Source organism: Cynocephalus volans, chromosome 3 (genome assembly GCF_027409185.1).
Source record: "Cynocephalus volans isolate mCynVol1 chromosome 3, mCynVol1.pri, whole genome shotgun sequence".
NCBI classification, from domain to species: Eukaryota; Metazoa; Chordata; class Mammalia; order Dermoptera; family Cynocephalidae; genus Cynocephalus; species Cynocephalus volans.
Window position 1 is genome coordinate 89,674,735 of NC_084462.1, and position 17,153 is coordinate 89,691,887.

Consider the following 17,153-nt stretch of genomic DNA (forward strand, 5'->3'; position numbering starts at 1 on the left):
TCCTTTTCTCCAATTGACCTATGTATTTGGAAGATCAGTTTATTCAAAGATTTCTTTAAAGTGAGGTGACTTCTGTGGACCTATGACATAAGCTCAGCTATTGTGTAATGTTGTATTATATTTTTCCAGAGGATTTCAACAAGCTGTGCTCTGTCCCTATGGTAATTCCTGCGAGACCAGAATATCCTCTCCCACCCCTTGGTCCCATTCCTCCAGTTCACCCTGTTCCTCCTGGCTTTCCTCCTGGACCTCAAATTCCAGTCCCTCGACCACCAGTGGAATATCCATATCCATCTCGGGAACCACCAAGTAAGAATTCAAAATTCATCTAGTTATTTTTCTTGCATTAATCAGGTTGACATTTTAAACTATTTGCTTATCTGCGTTAGTCATTGTTAGATTGTTGGATTAAAATTTGAGTTTATATGGTGTTGTGTATATGTTTTCTTGGTTTTCCTATTGTGTAGAGAAAAGTGGGAGGTTTTCATACTCTCCAGAGACTAATGTCCTTTTGTTATTAATGTTTTCAGCCAACTCTGGGAGAGTTATGGGAGAAATTTAAATGTGATTCACAGGAAGAATTACCAGAGGAGGTATAAAGTTATACTGTGCCAAGCAGTTTTGCAAGTATTTAAATGCCAATAACTCACTGCCTTTGTTATTTCCCCAAACTGGAGGCTTGAGAGTGAAGTGGTGAATGCGGCAGGGAGAAGCAGGCAGAGGAGCAGGCTGCAGCTGGGCCACGGCACCTCCCTTCCTGCACCACTGGGCACATGTGGTCTCTGTTGGCAGGAATGGAAATATGCTCTCTTGTCACCAGATAATAGTGTCTGCCTTTTTGTATGATTCATCATCTTGGCAGATTAAGTACTGATGAAAGGTGCTATAGTTATAAAGAATTGTAATGGAGTTTAATGTTATCTAAATTTAGGGGTGCTGCCCGTCAATGTCACTGATTACTGCCAGTTGTTCCGCTATCTCTGTCAGAATGGACGCTGCATTCCAACTCCTGGTAGCTACCGGTGTGAGTGCAACAAAGGGTTCCAGCTGGACCTCCGCGGGGAGTGCATTGGTACGTGATGATTGCCGCATCTGCACCAAGAGGCTGTTGCAATTCTGTTCCATGACTGTACTGGTTTTCTATTGCTGCTGTAACAAATTACTTTAAATTTAGTGGCTTAAAACAATACAAATTTATTATCTTTTAGTTCAGTAGGTTAGAAGTCCAACACAGGTCTTACTGTGCTAAAATCCAGGAGTTGACAGAGCTATGTTCCTTTTGGAGTCTCTTGGGGTAAAATCCATTTCCTTGCCTTTTCCAGCTACTAGAGGCATCTTTGGCTAATGGCCCCTTCCTCCATCTTCAAAGCCAGCAGTGTAGCATCTTCAGATCTCTCTCTGCCTCTCTGGTTTTCTCTTCCAATTTCCTCTTCCATGTTTAAGGACTTTGTGATTACATTAGGCCACCTGTAGAATCCAGGAGACTCTCTGCATCTCAAGGTCAGCAAACTAGCAGCCTTAATTCCATCTGCAACTTTAATTTCCCTTTGCATGTAACATATTCTCAGGTTGTGGGGATTAGGACATGAACATACTTGGGGGCCCATTATCCTGCCTACTACAGTGACTTTTAACTTTCATTGTAAAATAGCTTAAGTCCTTGCTGGTCATTCTAATTCAAGTCATGCTACCAAAAGCCTGACCATTAAAAGAAATTTAATATTAAAAGTATCCCCAAATGAAAATTCGCACATTTTATTAATTTGAACGGGTAACTTACCAACTCTCTCTAGTTAGTCGTTAAAAACTGAAGAGAGAAACTTTAAATTGCTGACAAGGTATCTAAACTAGAGTAGGGAGGAAACGTAACACAGAAATCAACTTGTTGAACTGAATAAGATTACCCAGTTGCATTTACTTTAAAAAAATAAATAAATTCATCTCTTAGTTCTTCTATAAATTTCGATTCTATAATTATGAACCAGGCAGAAATGAGTAGTTCTTTTCCCAGGCTCTTCAGTTTCCTGGTGGTAGGAGCGCCCGTTCTGGAGGTCACCCAGAGCTGGGTGGAAGAGGGAGCATCGGCTGAGGGTTGAGGAGTGTAAGGGCAGACCTGCATCTGTCTGCCTCTAGGAAACCTGTGGACAAGCGGGTTATCTGCACTAAGCCTTAGCTTCTGCATCTTTACAAACAGGGGATATAAACCAGCTTATCTCTAATTATACTGATAATTCTAAGCAACTGTAAAACTAGTGGGAGGCTGTGGTTGAGGACATCTGGGGATGGGGGCAGACTCTGGTGGGTGAGAACTGACCTTTAGTTTCTTCATGTTCTGTTCAAACATTCTTAACGGAACTCAGCAGGGGATGCTTAGATATGGTCAGGCCTTCTTTTCATTGAAAAACTAGAGCTTCAAGAGATACTCAGAATCCTATCCAGAAGCCACTTCTGAAATGGTAGTCTGTTTGATTTTCTTAGGCCACACTCAAGACAAAGAAAATGTTTGTTCGCTTGGAGTGTTGAGTTGCTGCATATTTGGAATTTTTCTCTGAAAAATGACACACGAAGATAATACACTTTAACGGCTCAACCAGTCTTCAAATGGCTAGTGACATGGTGTGTTGTAGAGGAAAGAAACAAGATCCTTTAATTATGCTATTTATTTCTTAAAAGGGAAATATTTTATACATATAAAATAAACCAATAAAGTCTTAGAATTATGAGCTATTGCTATCTAATTTCTAACTAAAATATGCTGTTTTGCAGATGTTGATGAATGTGAGAAAAACCCTTGTGCTGGTGGCGAGTGTATTAATAACCAGGGTTCATACACCTGTCAGTGTCGAGTTGGCTATCAGAGTACCCTCACCCGGACTGAGTGCCGAGGTATGGTCCTAGCATGGAACAGGGGGCACGTCTGCTGAATGAGGGGTTTGCTTCAAGGAGTTCAATGGAGTTTGAATAACCCTTGTCAAAAGAGCCTAATATAGTCCTTTTTAACTTTTTGCACTTAATCCAAATATTGTCCCTCTGAAGGCCAGTGTCATAAAATCTCGCAAACATTCAAATTATTTTAAAAGATGCCTCTGTGCCTAGGGGCATTTCTTATTTTCACTACTCTTTTGTCTCATTACTATTGCCTATTAATTTTTCATCTGAGAGCTGGAGAATGAGATTGTGCTTGTGACATAGAGACTGAGGACAGTTTCAAGTGAAATTGTATGAAATCAATTTCTTAATGGAAAGGTCTGAAGGATATGGAAGTCGCCTATAAGTCCTTGCCGTTTATTAGTATGGTCAGCAGCAACTTCATCTGGGAGCTAGTTGGAAATGTGGCATTTCAGGTTCCACCTCAGACCTACTAAATCAAAAGGCGGGATTTTAACAAGACCCCCCCGGTGGTCTGTCTGCACATTAAAGTTGGAGAAGCTGCTATAAATGTCCCTGCATAAAAATTTCTCTTCAGGTTTATTAATTCGTTCATTAGGCCATCTATCTAATGTGCCTTTTATTAAATGATTTTATGTACTAAAATTCTGGGACAAAAATAAAAATACTGCCCACCCTTGGAGAACTCAAATATCTATCTTTATCTCTATTTCTGAATTTGGCACAAAATGAACTGTTTCATTAATCCAGTAAAGCCAGATAAAAATAACAAATGCAGTGAAAGGTAGGGAGGTTTATATCACTTAAAAAAATTGGCAGTTATTGATAACAGTTTATCTTCTTCTTATAACAAAAGCTCTTCGTGGGAGTTGAAGACACAGAAGTTTTAATTCTATCAGTGAACTGGTTTCAAAAGTTTTGAATTTCGTTCTGACTTAGAGATTTCTTGCCATTGTTATATATTGTAGTATACTACATATAAATGGCAATTTTGTACAGAAAAAAACTGGAATGTTCTGTTTCAACCTGCTAATATTTCTATTAATGGCCTACTTACTGAATTATAAATATGGATAGGTTGAATATTTAACTGAGCTGAGAACCTTCTTAATATTATAACTCTTGTTTAAAATAATTAGCATGTACAAACAGTGTACTAGGCATTTGCAGTAGTAGAAAATAAAATGAAATTAGTGTCCAGTGACTGCACTATTAAGTAAGCAAAGAGAAGCAATTATTGAGAGCAGTCAGCCAGAGCAAGGGCCAGCCAGTGTAAATGCATGTGGTTGTCATCAATTTAAGACTTAATTTACTAGAGACTAAGGATGACCTGAATGCCTCAAGCATTGTCTTCTTTAAAAGCTGGTGCTAAGCTCAGCCTGAGCATGAAAAGCTGAGCTCACATTATTCAGTAGATAAAAATACCACAGAATGGTCCAAAGGCTGTGTTCCTAGCTGAGAAGTAGTACATGAATAGAAGGAGACAGAAGAGACAGACAGTAGAAGGGAACTTTGACTAGCAAGCTTTTAATGTTTCTTATCAGGCTATGAGGAGCCCCCTGGCATTTTGAAATTGGTGAGGAGAGAAAAAGATGAGCTCTTTACCCTGTTTATTTTAACTTTGGGCACCAAAAAGTTACAGAAACCTCGAAAAATTCTGCGCTAGAATACGTGGCTTTTATTGTTTATTGGAGTGTGGAGCAAGTCAGATTTTAGCGAGGATTAAGAAATAAATGAGAGAGAAAAAGATCATAGGTTGCTGGCACAAAGATCAGACAGAAGAAAAGCCCAGACTGCCTCAGCTAGTCCAATGACTTGTGTGGAAACCACTGCAGGAGCTGCCCAGAAAGAAAGTGCGTCTGAGGGTCAACCACAAGACACCGTGCAGACGCAGGGCAGGCAGAATAACAGATATGCAACGAATGGACATTGTTGTTGTCCAGAGGATGTTCAGGGCACTTATACTCAGGAGAGTGTGGCCTTAACTCTGCATAGACAGGTCTGCTCCTACCCAAACTCTACACAGTTCCGTGGACCCTATCTTGTGGGAATAAGCCCTGGAAATGATCGTATGCTGTGTAGACAAGGCCATTTATGTTCATCCTCTTTCATGTTCATTCAGGTTTGTAGCCTCTGGAAACTGAGGAAAACAGATAATCCAGTGTACCATGTTATCCACTTTGGTTTGATTATTAATCTTTAAATGAGAGATCAGACACAGGTTATTTAAGTTATTTTCATTTTTAACACTTCCATATCGGGTTTTATTGTTTACTTTGGCATAATATTAAGTGCAAGCCTGAGATCATGAGTTTGGAAATGGAGGGAGGGAGAAATAAAATAATTTAAAATCCCCTAAATAAAGCTATTTCTCCCTTTTTAACTTTGATTTTAGACATTGATGAATGCCTACAGAATGGCCGGATCTGTAATAATGGACGTTGCATCAACACAGATGGCAGTTTCCATTGCGTGTGTAACGCTGGCTTTCACGTTACACGAGACGGGAAGAACTGCGAAGGTAAGGACAGCATCCTGGTGTTATTCGTCTTCTTCCCCCACAGTTTTGGTATCGTGTCTTTAACAAGACCACACCAAATATTGAGTGAAAGGTCAAGATGTCAAATATATTTCACATGTTGTTATCTGGGAGTCAAGCCTACTTCTACACAGTATTCATGTTTTTAATCCACATGTGTGAATTAAATAACATTTTAATATGCTAGGAGAGCTTGCTATTTCAAGATCCCTGGTGATCATGAAACTTTCGTAGCATAAATCGTTACTTCCTAAATTTATACAATTGGAATTTGTACATTGTTTTTTAAATAGGATACATCTAAGCCTCTATATTCTCTGGTCATTTATAATCCTTTGGTGTAAACTGTCTGCCTGTTAATAAAGTATAACTAATCAGTATCTAAAAATGTAAAGTTTGTTTGAGAGAAGCATTGACTATCGAGGTCAGCCTTTTATATTGCCTCTTGAATTAATCACCTTATTTTGAATTGGGCTGCCTCAAACATTTTGTCTTTTTCCTCTGCCATTTTTTTATGAATAGAAAATAAGACTATTATTGATGAGTTTCCACCTCGTAGACCTTTAGCAAAAAATGCTCCTTATCGTGTTTCCCAACGTCTTTGGGAAAGATTCCAAGAATCTCTTCATACATTGAAAGAATTTCAAAATTGTTCTTAGAATCATTTTTGGCAGAATATTATCTCAGTGATTTAATTCAAAGATTTAATGCCAGAATTTCTACTTGGGGTAGAATCTTGTTTAGAAAAAAGAAAACACTATAAATTACTTTGGTCTGATTAAAGCCTATAAGTGAAAACACACCATGTCTAGAAGAGCAAGTGTCTCCGATCAAGGGACCCTAAAAGTTAGCTAGCATGGCTATTATTTATAATTGAGTTTTGCATTTTAAAAATTCATTTTTTCCCTACCCCTATTTAAAATTGCTTTAAACTACAAGCTATTTTCTGGTTTCCACTTTTAATCAGGATGTAGCCTAAATACATTTCAAATTCCATTGGTTTTAGTTTGTATTTTATTTTCGTTTCCAATATATTAGAAGTAATATGAATTACTGAATAAATATGCCCACCAGGCTATTAACACACTTTTTGGTTTATAAGCTACCGTTCCTCAAAAGTATCCTGATAAACTCTATCGAATTAAATTTCACATATGTATATATAAATCTAGCCCTATAGTTTGCATGTACCTGTCAAAACTTGAGAACTTGAGATACGTATTTCATATGGCCCCTCTTCTCTTTGTATGATATAATTTGGATGAAAGTTAGTCTTAGGCTGTAATAACCAAAAAGAAAAAAATATGAAGCAACAGAATTATAATCATCCAGGTTGGCTTCCTTTCAAGCTTACTTTTCTGGTCATAAGAAAATGTATTTTTTTGTATTTTTCAGATATGGATGAATGCAGCATAAGGAACATGTGCCTTAATGGAATGTGTATCAATGAAGATGGCAGTTTCAAATGTATTTGCAAGCCTGGATTCCAGCTGGCATCGGATGGGCGTTATTGCAAAGGTTTGTGCTATAAAACTCTGAATCACGTTCTTCGCCTGCTTTTTCTCCACTCTGCAGTATTTAGAGGTACCGCCTTTCCTTATTGATTCTCCCCATTTAAAACACCCCTAATCTTGGTTTAGAAAACCTGGCTGGAACTCCTTCTTTTTATTTCTTTCTTGTGACCGTGCTCAGCCAGTGAGCGAACCGGCCATCCTTATATAGGATCCGAACCCGCCGCGGGAGCACTGCTGCGCTCCCAGCGCCGCACTCTCCCGAGTGAGCCACGGGATCGGCCCTGGAACTCCTTCTTAAGTTCAGCTGTCCAAAGAGCTACAGTTTATACGTACAAGTCTGTTCTTATTTCAGGGTTTTGGGGATCTTCTCAAAGGAGCCTGAAAGGCTATGTAGCAAATAAATAAGCCAAAATGCCAATTGGTCTTCCAACAGACATCTTTCTAAATAAGTTGAACTCTGAACTCTTTATTTCCAGTTGGGGAATAAAAGCAGGTAGGCTTCTTGAGGGCTGTCATTTGCTACCTCTTACATCTACACCTGGACAGAATATTGTAGGCTCTTATTTGCAGTGACCTCTTCCTTCTAATTTCCTCCAGGTGTCTTAAGAAACATAAAATTTTTTAGGAACAATTTATTAGGCTTTATTTAGTTACATAAGCAAAAAGGGAAACAGGATAAGCAGAAGAAATAAACCAAGAGCCATGTTTAGCTTGGTAACTTTTGAAGTAATGTCATTGCTCCAGGTATCAAAGCAAAAATGAGAATTGTTTTTTGTGCTGTTGAAAATTGGGGTCCTAAGGAAAGAGTCACTAGAGATAAATTTGTACTTAGTGTCTCCTGCCTTATGTAGTGAGGGATGACTGATTACTGCAGTTAGTTACAAGGTTTGAGTTGGAACCAGACTTCTCAAAGAAACTCATACTCAAAACAGGTCCAGGAAATCTGCTAAAGTGCTATACTCAGAGCCTTTGTTCATAGTTTCATATGCAAAAGTGTAGAGCATCAGGCTATGTAAGGTTGAGAAAGCAGGATCAAGTCTTACGGTGACTCTACTCTGAGTGCCCCTAGTGGACAGCTTTGGTAAAGGTGTTATGGGAGAAGCCTTTATACAAGTCCTTGGCAAAAGTGCATTTTCTCCAGGCTTAAAAGAGCTTCTAGCCCGTAGTTGTTTACCTACATTCTCTATGACCTTCACATCAATGGATCTTAATATTGTGAAAATCTGCTTTTGCAGCAAGAGAAAACAGTTGACTTTTTCAAATTTGAAGTAGGGAAATGGTTTCTGTACTTTTGAGCCCTGTGCTGGGAGGGACTTATATAGGAAAATAGGATTAACACATGGAAATATTCTACAATGTAAGACAGCATCAAACAAAGTGCCAAATTGTGTAAATTAAATGCTGTACAAGTGAAAAAGAAAGGGGAAGGGAACGATTGCTGGAATATTTGGAATTAGGCTTCCAAACAAAATAACAGAAGGAAATGTGAAAGCCCCTTTGTGAGCAGACCTTCTCCAGCAATGCATGCTCTTCTTGCTGTACACAGAACACACTAAGATTCACTTTCAGTGCTGATAGGCTGCTGCTGAGTCAGACCAGAGCCTCTCGTCATCAAGTATGGCTGATATATAATGCTATTTCAGAAGACAATATGACCTCATGGAGGAAACTAGGTTTTGCAGCCATTTGCAACCAGTGAAATAGTGTTATCAATAAATGGATTCTTCCATTCGTTTGAAAGTGCTGATGATTTGAATGGTTTGCTCTGACTTTAGCATTCTAGTTAAGGATCAGAGAAAAAGAGAGAGAGAGAGCAAGAGCAAGAGCTTCATAGCTCCGTATTATTCCTGTATCTTTTTTCTAGTATATAGAACATAGAATACATACACTGTAATAAGACTAAAGGAAGAAAAAGGAAAGAAAGTAATCCTTTGTATGCTGGATTTCTTTCTTTTTGTAATTTTTTTTTTCTATGCCATGGGACAAGATTTTCCCTTAGTGCTGAGCACTTAATTCTGAGCCCATGAAGATGTGACTGTTCAAAGCTGAATCAACAATGCTAATTTAATCTCTGCAGATAACTAATGTGGTGAACAACACAGCCTCTCTAATCACTCTGAAAGTTGAGGCCACTGACTTTGAACAACGTTGCATTCCTCTGGATCTACATTACATCTCTGTCCCCATTAAGTAGCCTTTATGTTACTTTTTGGACTGTAGTCCCCACTGTTTCACTGTAGGTCTCAGTTTGAACAAAAAGATAACCAGAATAACTGAACCAATTTGAGTTCATGTATTTAAATACAACTACTGTTTTAAATGCAATCTGTACACGGAATCTTGGACCATTTGAATATATTTTGTGCCAAACAACACAAGCGAAGTAAAACATGGAGGCGTTTCACTCTCAATTTGCCTTTTTAAGGTCAGAAGAAAAGAAATAGTCACATATACTAGTTGTATATTGTAAGAGGAGTTGTTATAAAATTACGTGCTTCTACGTGTTGTATGCTTTCCAAAATACAGTTTTGGTACCTTTTCTACTTCTCCATATTAAGGGGAAAATAATCTCTACTACTATTAGTATATGTCCAATAAAGTCTTTTACCAGACCTCCCTAAATTTATGTATGATACTACAAAATATTTGTAATGTTTAAGAGAGACTTTGCTGGGTTCCGGTTGCTTACTGTGCTGTTATTGGCCAAGAATCATCATCAAAGTCATCTGTATTCTTTTTCTGTTCTTTTTCTATAGTGTTCCAGCAAGGCTTTAATTGTATGTCTCTCAGCCTTAGGCTAATTGTCCCAGGGAGCTATGGCCTGGGTGATACTGGCATGGACACTGGTCTGGGTGTTGAATGCCAAAAGGAAAAGCTTCCTGCCCAGTCAAAGATGCATTTTATTATCCAACTAGATTTCTAGTAGTCCTGGAAGAGCTGCCTTGTGATGTATTACATAAAACCCTTTGTCTCTTAGCAGTCATTTTCCTTCTTCCTCCAATTCTATTTTTGCTTCTGTGTGTCTTATTTTGGATAAAAAAAAAAAAATCTCATTGGAGGATATTATTAAAGCAACTCAAACAGTTGATCTCTCTTGATTCATTTACTATTCTCTCAAAGGAAAATGAGGAGGCATATCTGGGCTTTTACTGTTGATGCTGCAGACTGCTTTTCACTTCCCCATTTTCAAGTGTTGTAGCATAATTGTAAACATGTTATGATTTTAGTTAAAAGTCACCTCATTTTTAATAAGTGCCTCTCCCTGCCACAGATATTAACGAGTGTGAAACACCTGGGATCTGCATGAACGGGCGCTGTGTCAACACTGATGGCTCCTACAGATGTGAATGCTTCCCTGGACTGGCTGTGGGTCTGGATGGACGTGTGTGTGTTGGTAAGAAAAAGCCATGGCTAGACTTACGATAGAGAAGCACTCTCTGTCAATGAGTAAAGCCTGCCGGTAACAAATGCACGCTACTGTGGCGTATAGGGTAGAATGAACATTTGCGGAGCAACAAACCAACAGGGTCCATTCTCTTCTTGCATAAATTGGATATTAATTTAGGAACTAAAAAGATGAGAGAAATGAAAAGCAAGAGCAACTTCACCTCTGCTTTTCCTTTTTCTTCCCTAATCACATAGCTGCCCTCAGTTTTCTCCAACACTTCTTTGCTGATAATGATTTTTGAAATTGGCCTGTTTATTATCTCACGGTGAACGTTTTAATAGAGAATTAAGTGTCCGAGGGAAGTATAGAATGCAAAGGAGAACATGGATAATTCAGAAACATATATGATAGTAATTGTATGTGGCTTCATAAGAAGTATGAGACTTCTTGAGAAATAGATGCAAATTTTACCCAAATTATTTTTAAGAAAAGCATTCAGTAAACCCTTTGAATTGGGAAAGTATTGGGCATAGCTGGAAACTCCTCCAGTGGTAAAGATAACACTGGTTAGTTGACCAACATCTGTAGATTTTTATAATGAATCTTTTACAGATTAAACTTTCTCCTTTTTGGAAAATACACCTAATTCAGGCATTCAGTTATTGCGTGTTTACTTGGCAGTAGACCACATTTCTAATAAAAATCTTACTTATCACAGTACAAGACTCAACATTTATCCATTATTCATTCAGCATTAAATGCCTGCTCTGTACAAGCCTTGGGAAGATAAAAATGAATGAGAGAAAATCCTAGCACTTAAGGGCCTCACAGTTTGGTAAATCATGATAATCCCTAGACAGTCTGGCCATTGGTTTCCAATGCTTGGGAGCCAGATCTTTTGTTTTTTTCTTTCTGTTGAGCCCTAATACAGAGGCATTCTCTGTGAGTTAGAATAGGGATGATGAATAAATACAGCCAGCTTCAACTTTGACCTGGGGGCTGTTATCCATTTGAAGTGACAGCGTGATGACAGATGCTTCTTCCTGTTTAGACACACACATGCGGAGCACATGCTATGGTGGATACAAGAGAGGCCAGTGTGTCAAACCCTTGTTTGGTGCTGTTACTAAATCTGAATGCTGTTGTGCCAACACCGAGTATGCATTTGGGGAGCCTTGCCAGCCGTGCCCTGCACAAAATTCAGGTATGTGGGATCACAGAGATGCCCTCATCCTGCCAGCCTTCTGCCACCATCTTCAGCCTTTGCATTTATGGAAGTCATAGGGAAAGATCATGGTATGCTCTTCAGGTATGTTACATTCTCCTCCCTGGGGTCTTGGCAGAGACTAGCCAGTGTCTAATTACATTATTCACTCACTCCTCACAATCATCTGGAATAGGCAGTGTATTTGTGAACGCCCCCACCTCAATAATATTCATGCTCTTTGAAATCCAAGCAACTTGCCTTGTTTTCTAAAGTGGTTTCGTAATGTTTGCATTTTGCGGGAACTGTCTGTTATAAAAGTAGAATTTTATACAGTGTAAAAGTAAATAATCTTTAGATCACCTGAATATTTCCAGAAGTTTTCCAGAAGGCCATTAGAAAATTTTGTTCACATCCCACATTTTGATTTTGGTGTGCTTTTCTTAAATGATACTATTCAACCTTAGGGAAAAAGTAATTTTCTCTACTTGAGGTGGCATGGTGACATGAAAGGAAAACTGGACAGCAAGTCAGAGTTCTGCTTCCCAGTTCACAGGCAGACAAGTTACTTAATTTGGGGTTTAGTTCTCTGTGGAGTTTTGTTAATTTAGGAATTTTTCTCATCTACTTTCAAAAGGATTTGAGGTGGCTTACGTTAATAAACATAATTATAAAATAGAATAATATGAAGAAGGGATCCTTAGCCAACTTATCTACAAAATGAGTTGCCTTAGATAATCCAGAAGGTCCTCTCCAGTTGTAAATTATTTCTGTTCATAAAGCAAAAATCACTTATTGAAAGTAAAACAATAGACTGTCAGTTTTCGAACACAATTTTAAGGTATCTTGGCGGTTGACATCTCATGTCTTAAAATAGAGTTAGACCTAATATTGAAAACATATAACTCAACAGTTAGAAATCAAAATATATTATGAGAAGTCAGAGAAAGTTAAATGGAATATTTAAAGGAAAGAAAGCTGTATTCTGTCTGATTACTTCACGCAGTGAACAATTTACAAATTATTGTTTTGTATATGATCACCAATCAAATACATATTCACTGTATTTCAATTATATACAAATATTATTCTATCAAAAATACTTCCATATAACTTTGAAGTTGTATGTTATTAATTTCACTCTTTTGTATGTTACTTGAACTTTTCAAAGTGCTTTTCTTACATACTTTGGGTTTACAAGACAGATGAGTATCATGGAAACTGGCACACAGGAGTGTAGGTAATTTGTTCACACCTTGAATGAGTAGAGAGCCGACCGAGAATCCAGGAACCTTATTACATATAGTTCTTTGCTTTTACATTTTCCTATGGACCAAGTGCATCTCCAAAGAATTCTTCTGATACACAGGGCAATGATGTGGGCTTACAAAAAGACCAAAAGAACCAGAGTTCTTTAAGCAATAAAGCTTAAAGAGCACTAAACTTGAGGTCCAGTCCACTAACTTCTGTTTTGTATTCGAATGAATTTACACAGAAGTCCCCATGTGGAAGTGGTTTCGTTGAGTTTGGTTTATCCACCTCTTTGGTGGATGAAAATGCCAAATCATGAAAGATCCAAGTGTAGGATATCCCTCATTTCGTTTGTTTATCTAGGAATTAAATATATTTTAATCTCTAACTGTAATTTCAAAGATTATCATTTAAAAAATAACAAATCTTTAAAAATTATGGGTTAATCTTTAGCTTTTTTTTTTTTCTTTTTTAGGAGAGAGGGGGATTTTTAAAAGGGACTGAAAATATCCAGAGGGAATATCTTTAGTCAATTGAATGAGAAACTACAACCTTGCAGGATCTAAAGTTCATCTTTGTGTTCTGCAAGTCAAGCGAGCTACATGTGAAGCTCTTTCTCACTGGTCGCTGAAACTGACTCATGTTCAGCAAGCCCTCTTACCTCCTCAGTCCTCAGACAATGGCATTTACCCCTCACAGAAATGGGTCTGTTAAACCCACTTGAGTGTAATTCTGGGGAATTTTCTCATGTGTCTCCGTGCCACTGTCTCCATGGCACTACATTGAGTTAGCTCAGCCACACCTACTTTATTCAGTGCTTGAGCTGTGCACAGTTACATGTCATCTCACTAAATCTGCAGTACTACCATGAGGAAAGGGTATCATTATCCCCAATTTATAGAAGAGAAAACTAACAGAGGGGAAGGACTTGCTTCCAAGACCCTCAGCAATAACCACTGTCACCAGCGTTCAAACCCAAGCTGATTTGAATTCACTACCAAAAATAGCTGAGTATCAGATCCTGCCCAAATGGAAAACGATGGTGACAATAATTTGCTTATATTTAGGCCAAGTATCAGCTAATCTAAATTAACTATAAAAGTGTTTTTTACAAAACTGGGATGACTCTGTTTTTCTTGTGCTGTTACTTACAGTATTTTGTGAGTGTTTTAATTAATTGCTGATGTGAGAGAATAAAAAGGGGTATATTTCTTTTTGCCCTCGGTCAGCCTCTGTAGAAGGGCCCAGCCCTAATATCCAGCTCTCCTTCCATTTAAACACACATGATATATATTTGACCATGAGACTGTGGCTGCCAGAAACCATGGGCAACTAAAGGGATATTTGAGCTTCTTTTGCTAGGATAAAGTATGATTCCAGTTAGTTCTCCATTTTAATCATTCACTCTTAGGTCCATCTGCATATTGTTGGACTTGTGTGTAAAACATTGTATTAATTTTAATAAATAGAAATCCAATTGCATCACAAATTTGGGAACATATTCTGTATACTTCAGTTTCTTCAATAAGGTCTCACAGTTTTAACATTAAGCAATACTTTCCCTATGGACTTATCATAGACAATGAATCTATGGATAAATCTGGATAAATATTAACTATAAAAACACAAACACAGGAGTAGATATCCTATCAATCTTGTGAGAGAAGGCTAGAGAGTTTACAGAAAGAAATGAGAAAATGTTAAGAACGTGATTGTACTGAAAACACTGCAAGCACTGAGAAACAAAATTATTCCCAGGATGGTGGGAGGAAGTTTTATTAACAGTTAAGAAACCACATTTTAACAGGCGCATTTCACTTTAAGTGTAAAGTGTTCCCTGGTGAGTAAACTCAAGTTATAGGAAAAACACCTTTTCCGAAAGTGCTTCACACAAGGAATTGCTATAACTTGCCCGCATCCTTAAAAGTCGTTTTCCTTGGTGACGCGGAGCCTTTAATATGGTAGCCTGGTGTAAAGGTGATGCCCCTGGGAGATGCCTCCTTTTCCGTTACCACTTTATTTTGGTTCTACTCACTTTGGAAGAAATGATGTGTGCAAAGCAGGGGCAGGACTGGCCTGTTCTGCCAACAGGGGAATCATTTACTATCTGTTAATTTATTGCAGCGGAATATCAGGCGCTCTGCAGCAGTGGGCCGGGAATGACGTCAGCAGGCAGTGGTAAGGATTCGCTTCAAAATTTACTACCTTGAACATGTGCAGAGGCAGCACTGGGCCTTCCTGTGGGTTTCCAGTTGGTCCCTTTATACCTGTCCTGACCCCCTCTCTGGCCATCATCGCTCCATGCATCTGGGACTCTTAGAAGCCCCCAGTGGCAGAGCAGCAATGGCACAGTGGGTCCTGGGCTTGCTGGGTGTGGTGGGGCTTGGTCACTGAAAGGATTGGATGGGGGACTATGGGTGAGAAAGAATGAGTGTGGTTGCTAATTTTTGAGAAGGGGCAGCCTGGTCCTCCTTTGGTTCTTTCACTGTCAGTACAATTCAGGATTATGGGTTGGTTGAACTGTTATCCATCTACAATCTCAATGATTTCTTAACTGTCAAGTACTTAGTCATTATAAGATGGCCACAGGGAGGTATCTTATATTTTGCAGCAAGTAGTGACAGCAGACAACTGAGTTATAGGAGAATGAAATATTTATGGGTAGGAGTTAGAACTAGAGAAATATTGGTGCTATAAAAAAGAATTAAAGTAAATAGGGAGAATCAGAACAAGTGTAGAAACAGGTGACAATAAAGAGGAAGGGATTATTTTATTAATATAAAACTAAATGATTTGATACAGGAGAGTTCTGAAAAAAGCAGACGGGCTGAATTGATTGTCAGTTCATTCAACATGATTAATTTCATCATTAAGTGTGGATGAAGATGGGGAGGGGATATTTGGAGGAGGAAAGAGGAGAAGTAAGGAAGTTTATAATGAATAAGGAGTTAGCAAGGAATAAATAGGTTGCAATAGGGACCTGGAGAAGAAAAAATAAAGTCAACCTTGATTTGTAGAAGAGTCAGGCACCAGGGCTGGAGACTACCCACTCACTGGTTGCATTGTGTCACTCTCGACTGTTAGAGCTCTTCTCAGTCTGAGAGCGCAGAAGAGGGGCCCAGCCCAGAGTAGCAGAGCTGTTCCACAGCACGTGGTGTTTGAGCTGCCATTTGACTAACGAATAGGCCTGCTCCACCTATTCCTGACACAGAGCAAAGAGGGCATTGTACAGAACAGCAAGAAGTTTGGAGTAAATCAACACAGGATTCGTATTTTAACTTAATCTTAAGGATATTATTGAACCTACAAAAGTTTGAGCCACGAGAATGACATAATCACTCTGTTTTTAGGATGTTAAGAATGGTGGCAGCGTGGGAGTCAGATTGAAGAGGGGGGGCTGGTGGCAGGGAGACCAGTCACGGGGACTTGGGCTCTGCGGTTGAGCCCCTTTTCCATCTTGGTGCTTGGACCGGAAGCCCAGGAGGTCTCAGCTTAATGAAGGATCGATACCCTTTTTGGCCCAGCTCAGATGCCAAGTTCCTCTCAGGGACAGGTAGAAGAGAGATTTGACTCAGAATATTGTACTGTGAGTAAAAGGGATCAAGCTTTCTTTTCCATGTTCTTCCAAGTGGAACCTATTTTTTTTTTTTAACACGGTCCTAAGGTCATTACATTTATTGCAATGTTTAGTTCATTGTATGTTTATTTTAGAATAAACATCGATTTTGAACTTTTTCGTGTTGCAGATATAAATGAATGTGCATTAGACCCTGATATCTGCCCAAATGGAATTTGTGAAAATCTCCGTGGGACCTACAAATGTATATGCAATTCAGGGTATGAAGTGGATGCAACTGGGAAGAACTGTGTTGGTAAGAAGCTTCACCTGTTTTCTAAGACATTTCATGCAAGCTGCATTCCTTCTTCTGTTGCTTGGAGGAAACTGCTCTTGAGAAGCTTGGAGGACTGGACCAATGGATGCTTTATACTTTGGATGTCAGCATGGCACAAACATGTGTTGATTAACAGAAAACTTACATAACTTAATCTTGAAAATGTGTGAATAATCATATATCAGATTTATTCCATAAAAGAATAGCTCCTTAGATGTATAAAATGGGAAAATTCTGAGTCATTCTCATGCAGCTACAAAGTCATCCCTATTTTTACTGAAAAAGAAGCAGCTCTTCTCCCTGCTACTTACTAGGTTTAATGAGAGAAAACACAGCTTATTTTCGTAATAACTGCTCTCTGTTTTAACAAACACCATTTTTGGTGCTCTAATAATCCCTAATTAATCCTTAATAAAGGTACCAGCCAATAACTAAACAAATCATTTGGTTGGGAAAAAAATGGTCAACATGAGCA

At 38.5% G+C, this 17,153-nt stretch overlaps 1 protein-coding gene across 1 annotated transcript in view; it reads left to right on the plus strand.

The window, feature by feature from the left end:
• The window catches only part of FBN1 (fibrillin 1), a 228,745-nt gene that overhangs the window by 128,966 nt on the left and 82,626 nt on the right, over positions 1–17,153 (plus strand). Inside the window, exons 10-18 of the mRNA XM_063091977.1 lie at positions 130–309; positions 932–1,072; positions 2,767–2,886; positions 5,285–5,410; positions 6,824–6,946; positions 10,214–10,336; positions 11,382–11,534; positions 14,910–14,963; positions 16,532–16,657. Of these exons, the coding sequence (XP_062948047.1) occupies positions 130–309; positions 932–1,072; positions 2,767–2,886; positions 5,285–5,410; positions 6,824–6,946; positions 10,214–10,336; positions 11,382–11,534; positions 14,910–14,963; positions 16,532–16,657 (1,146 nt within the window). The remainder of the gene's footprint in view (positions 1–129; positions 310–931; positions 1,073–2,766; positions 2,887–5,284; positions 5,411–6,823; positions 6,947–10,213; positions 10,337–11,381; positions 11,535–14,909; positions 14,964–16,531; positions 16,658–17,153) is intronic.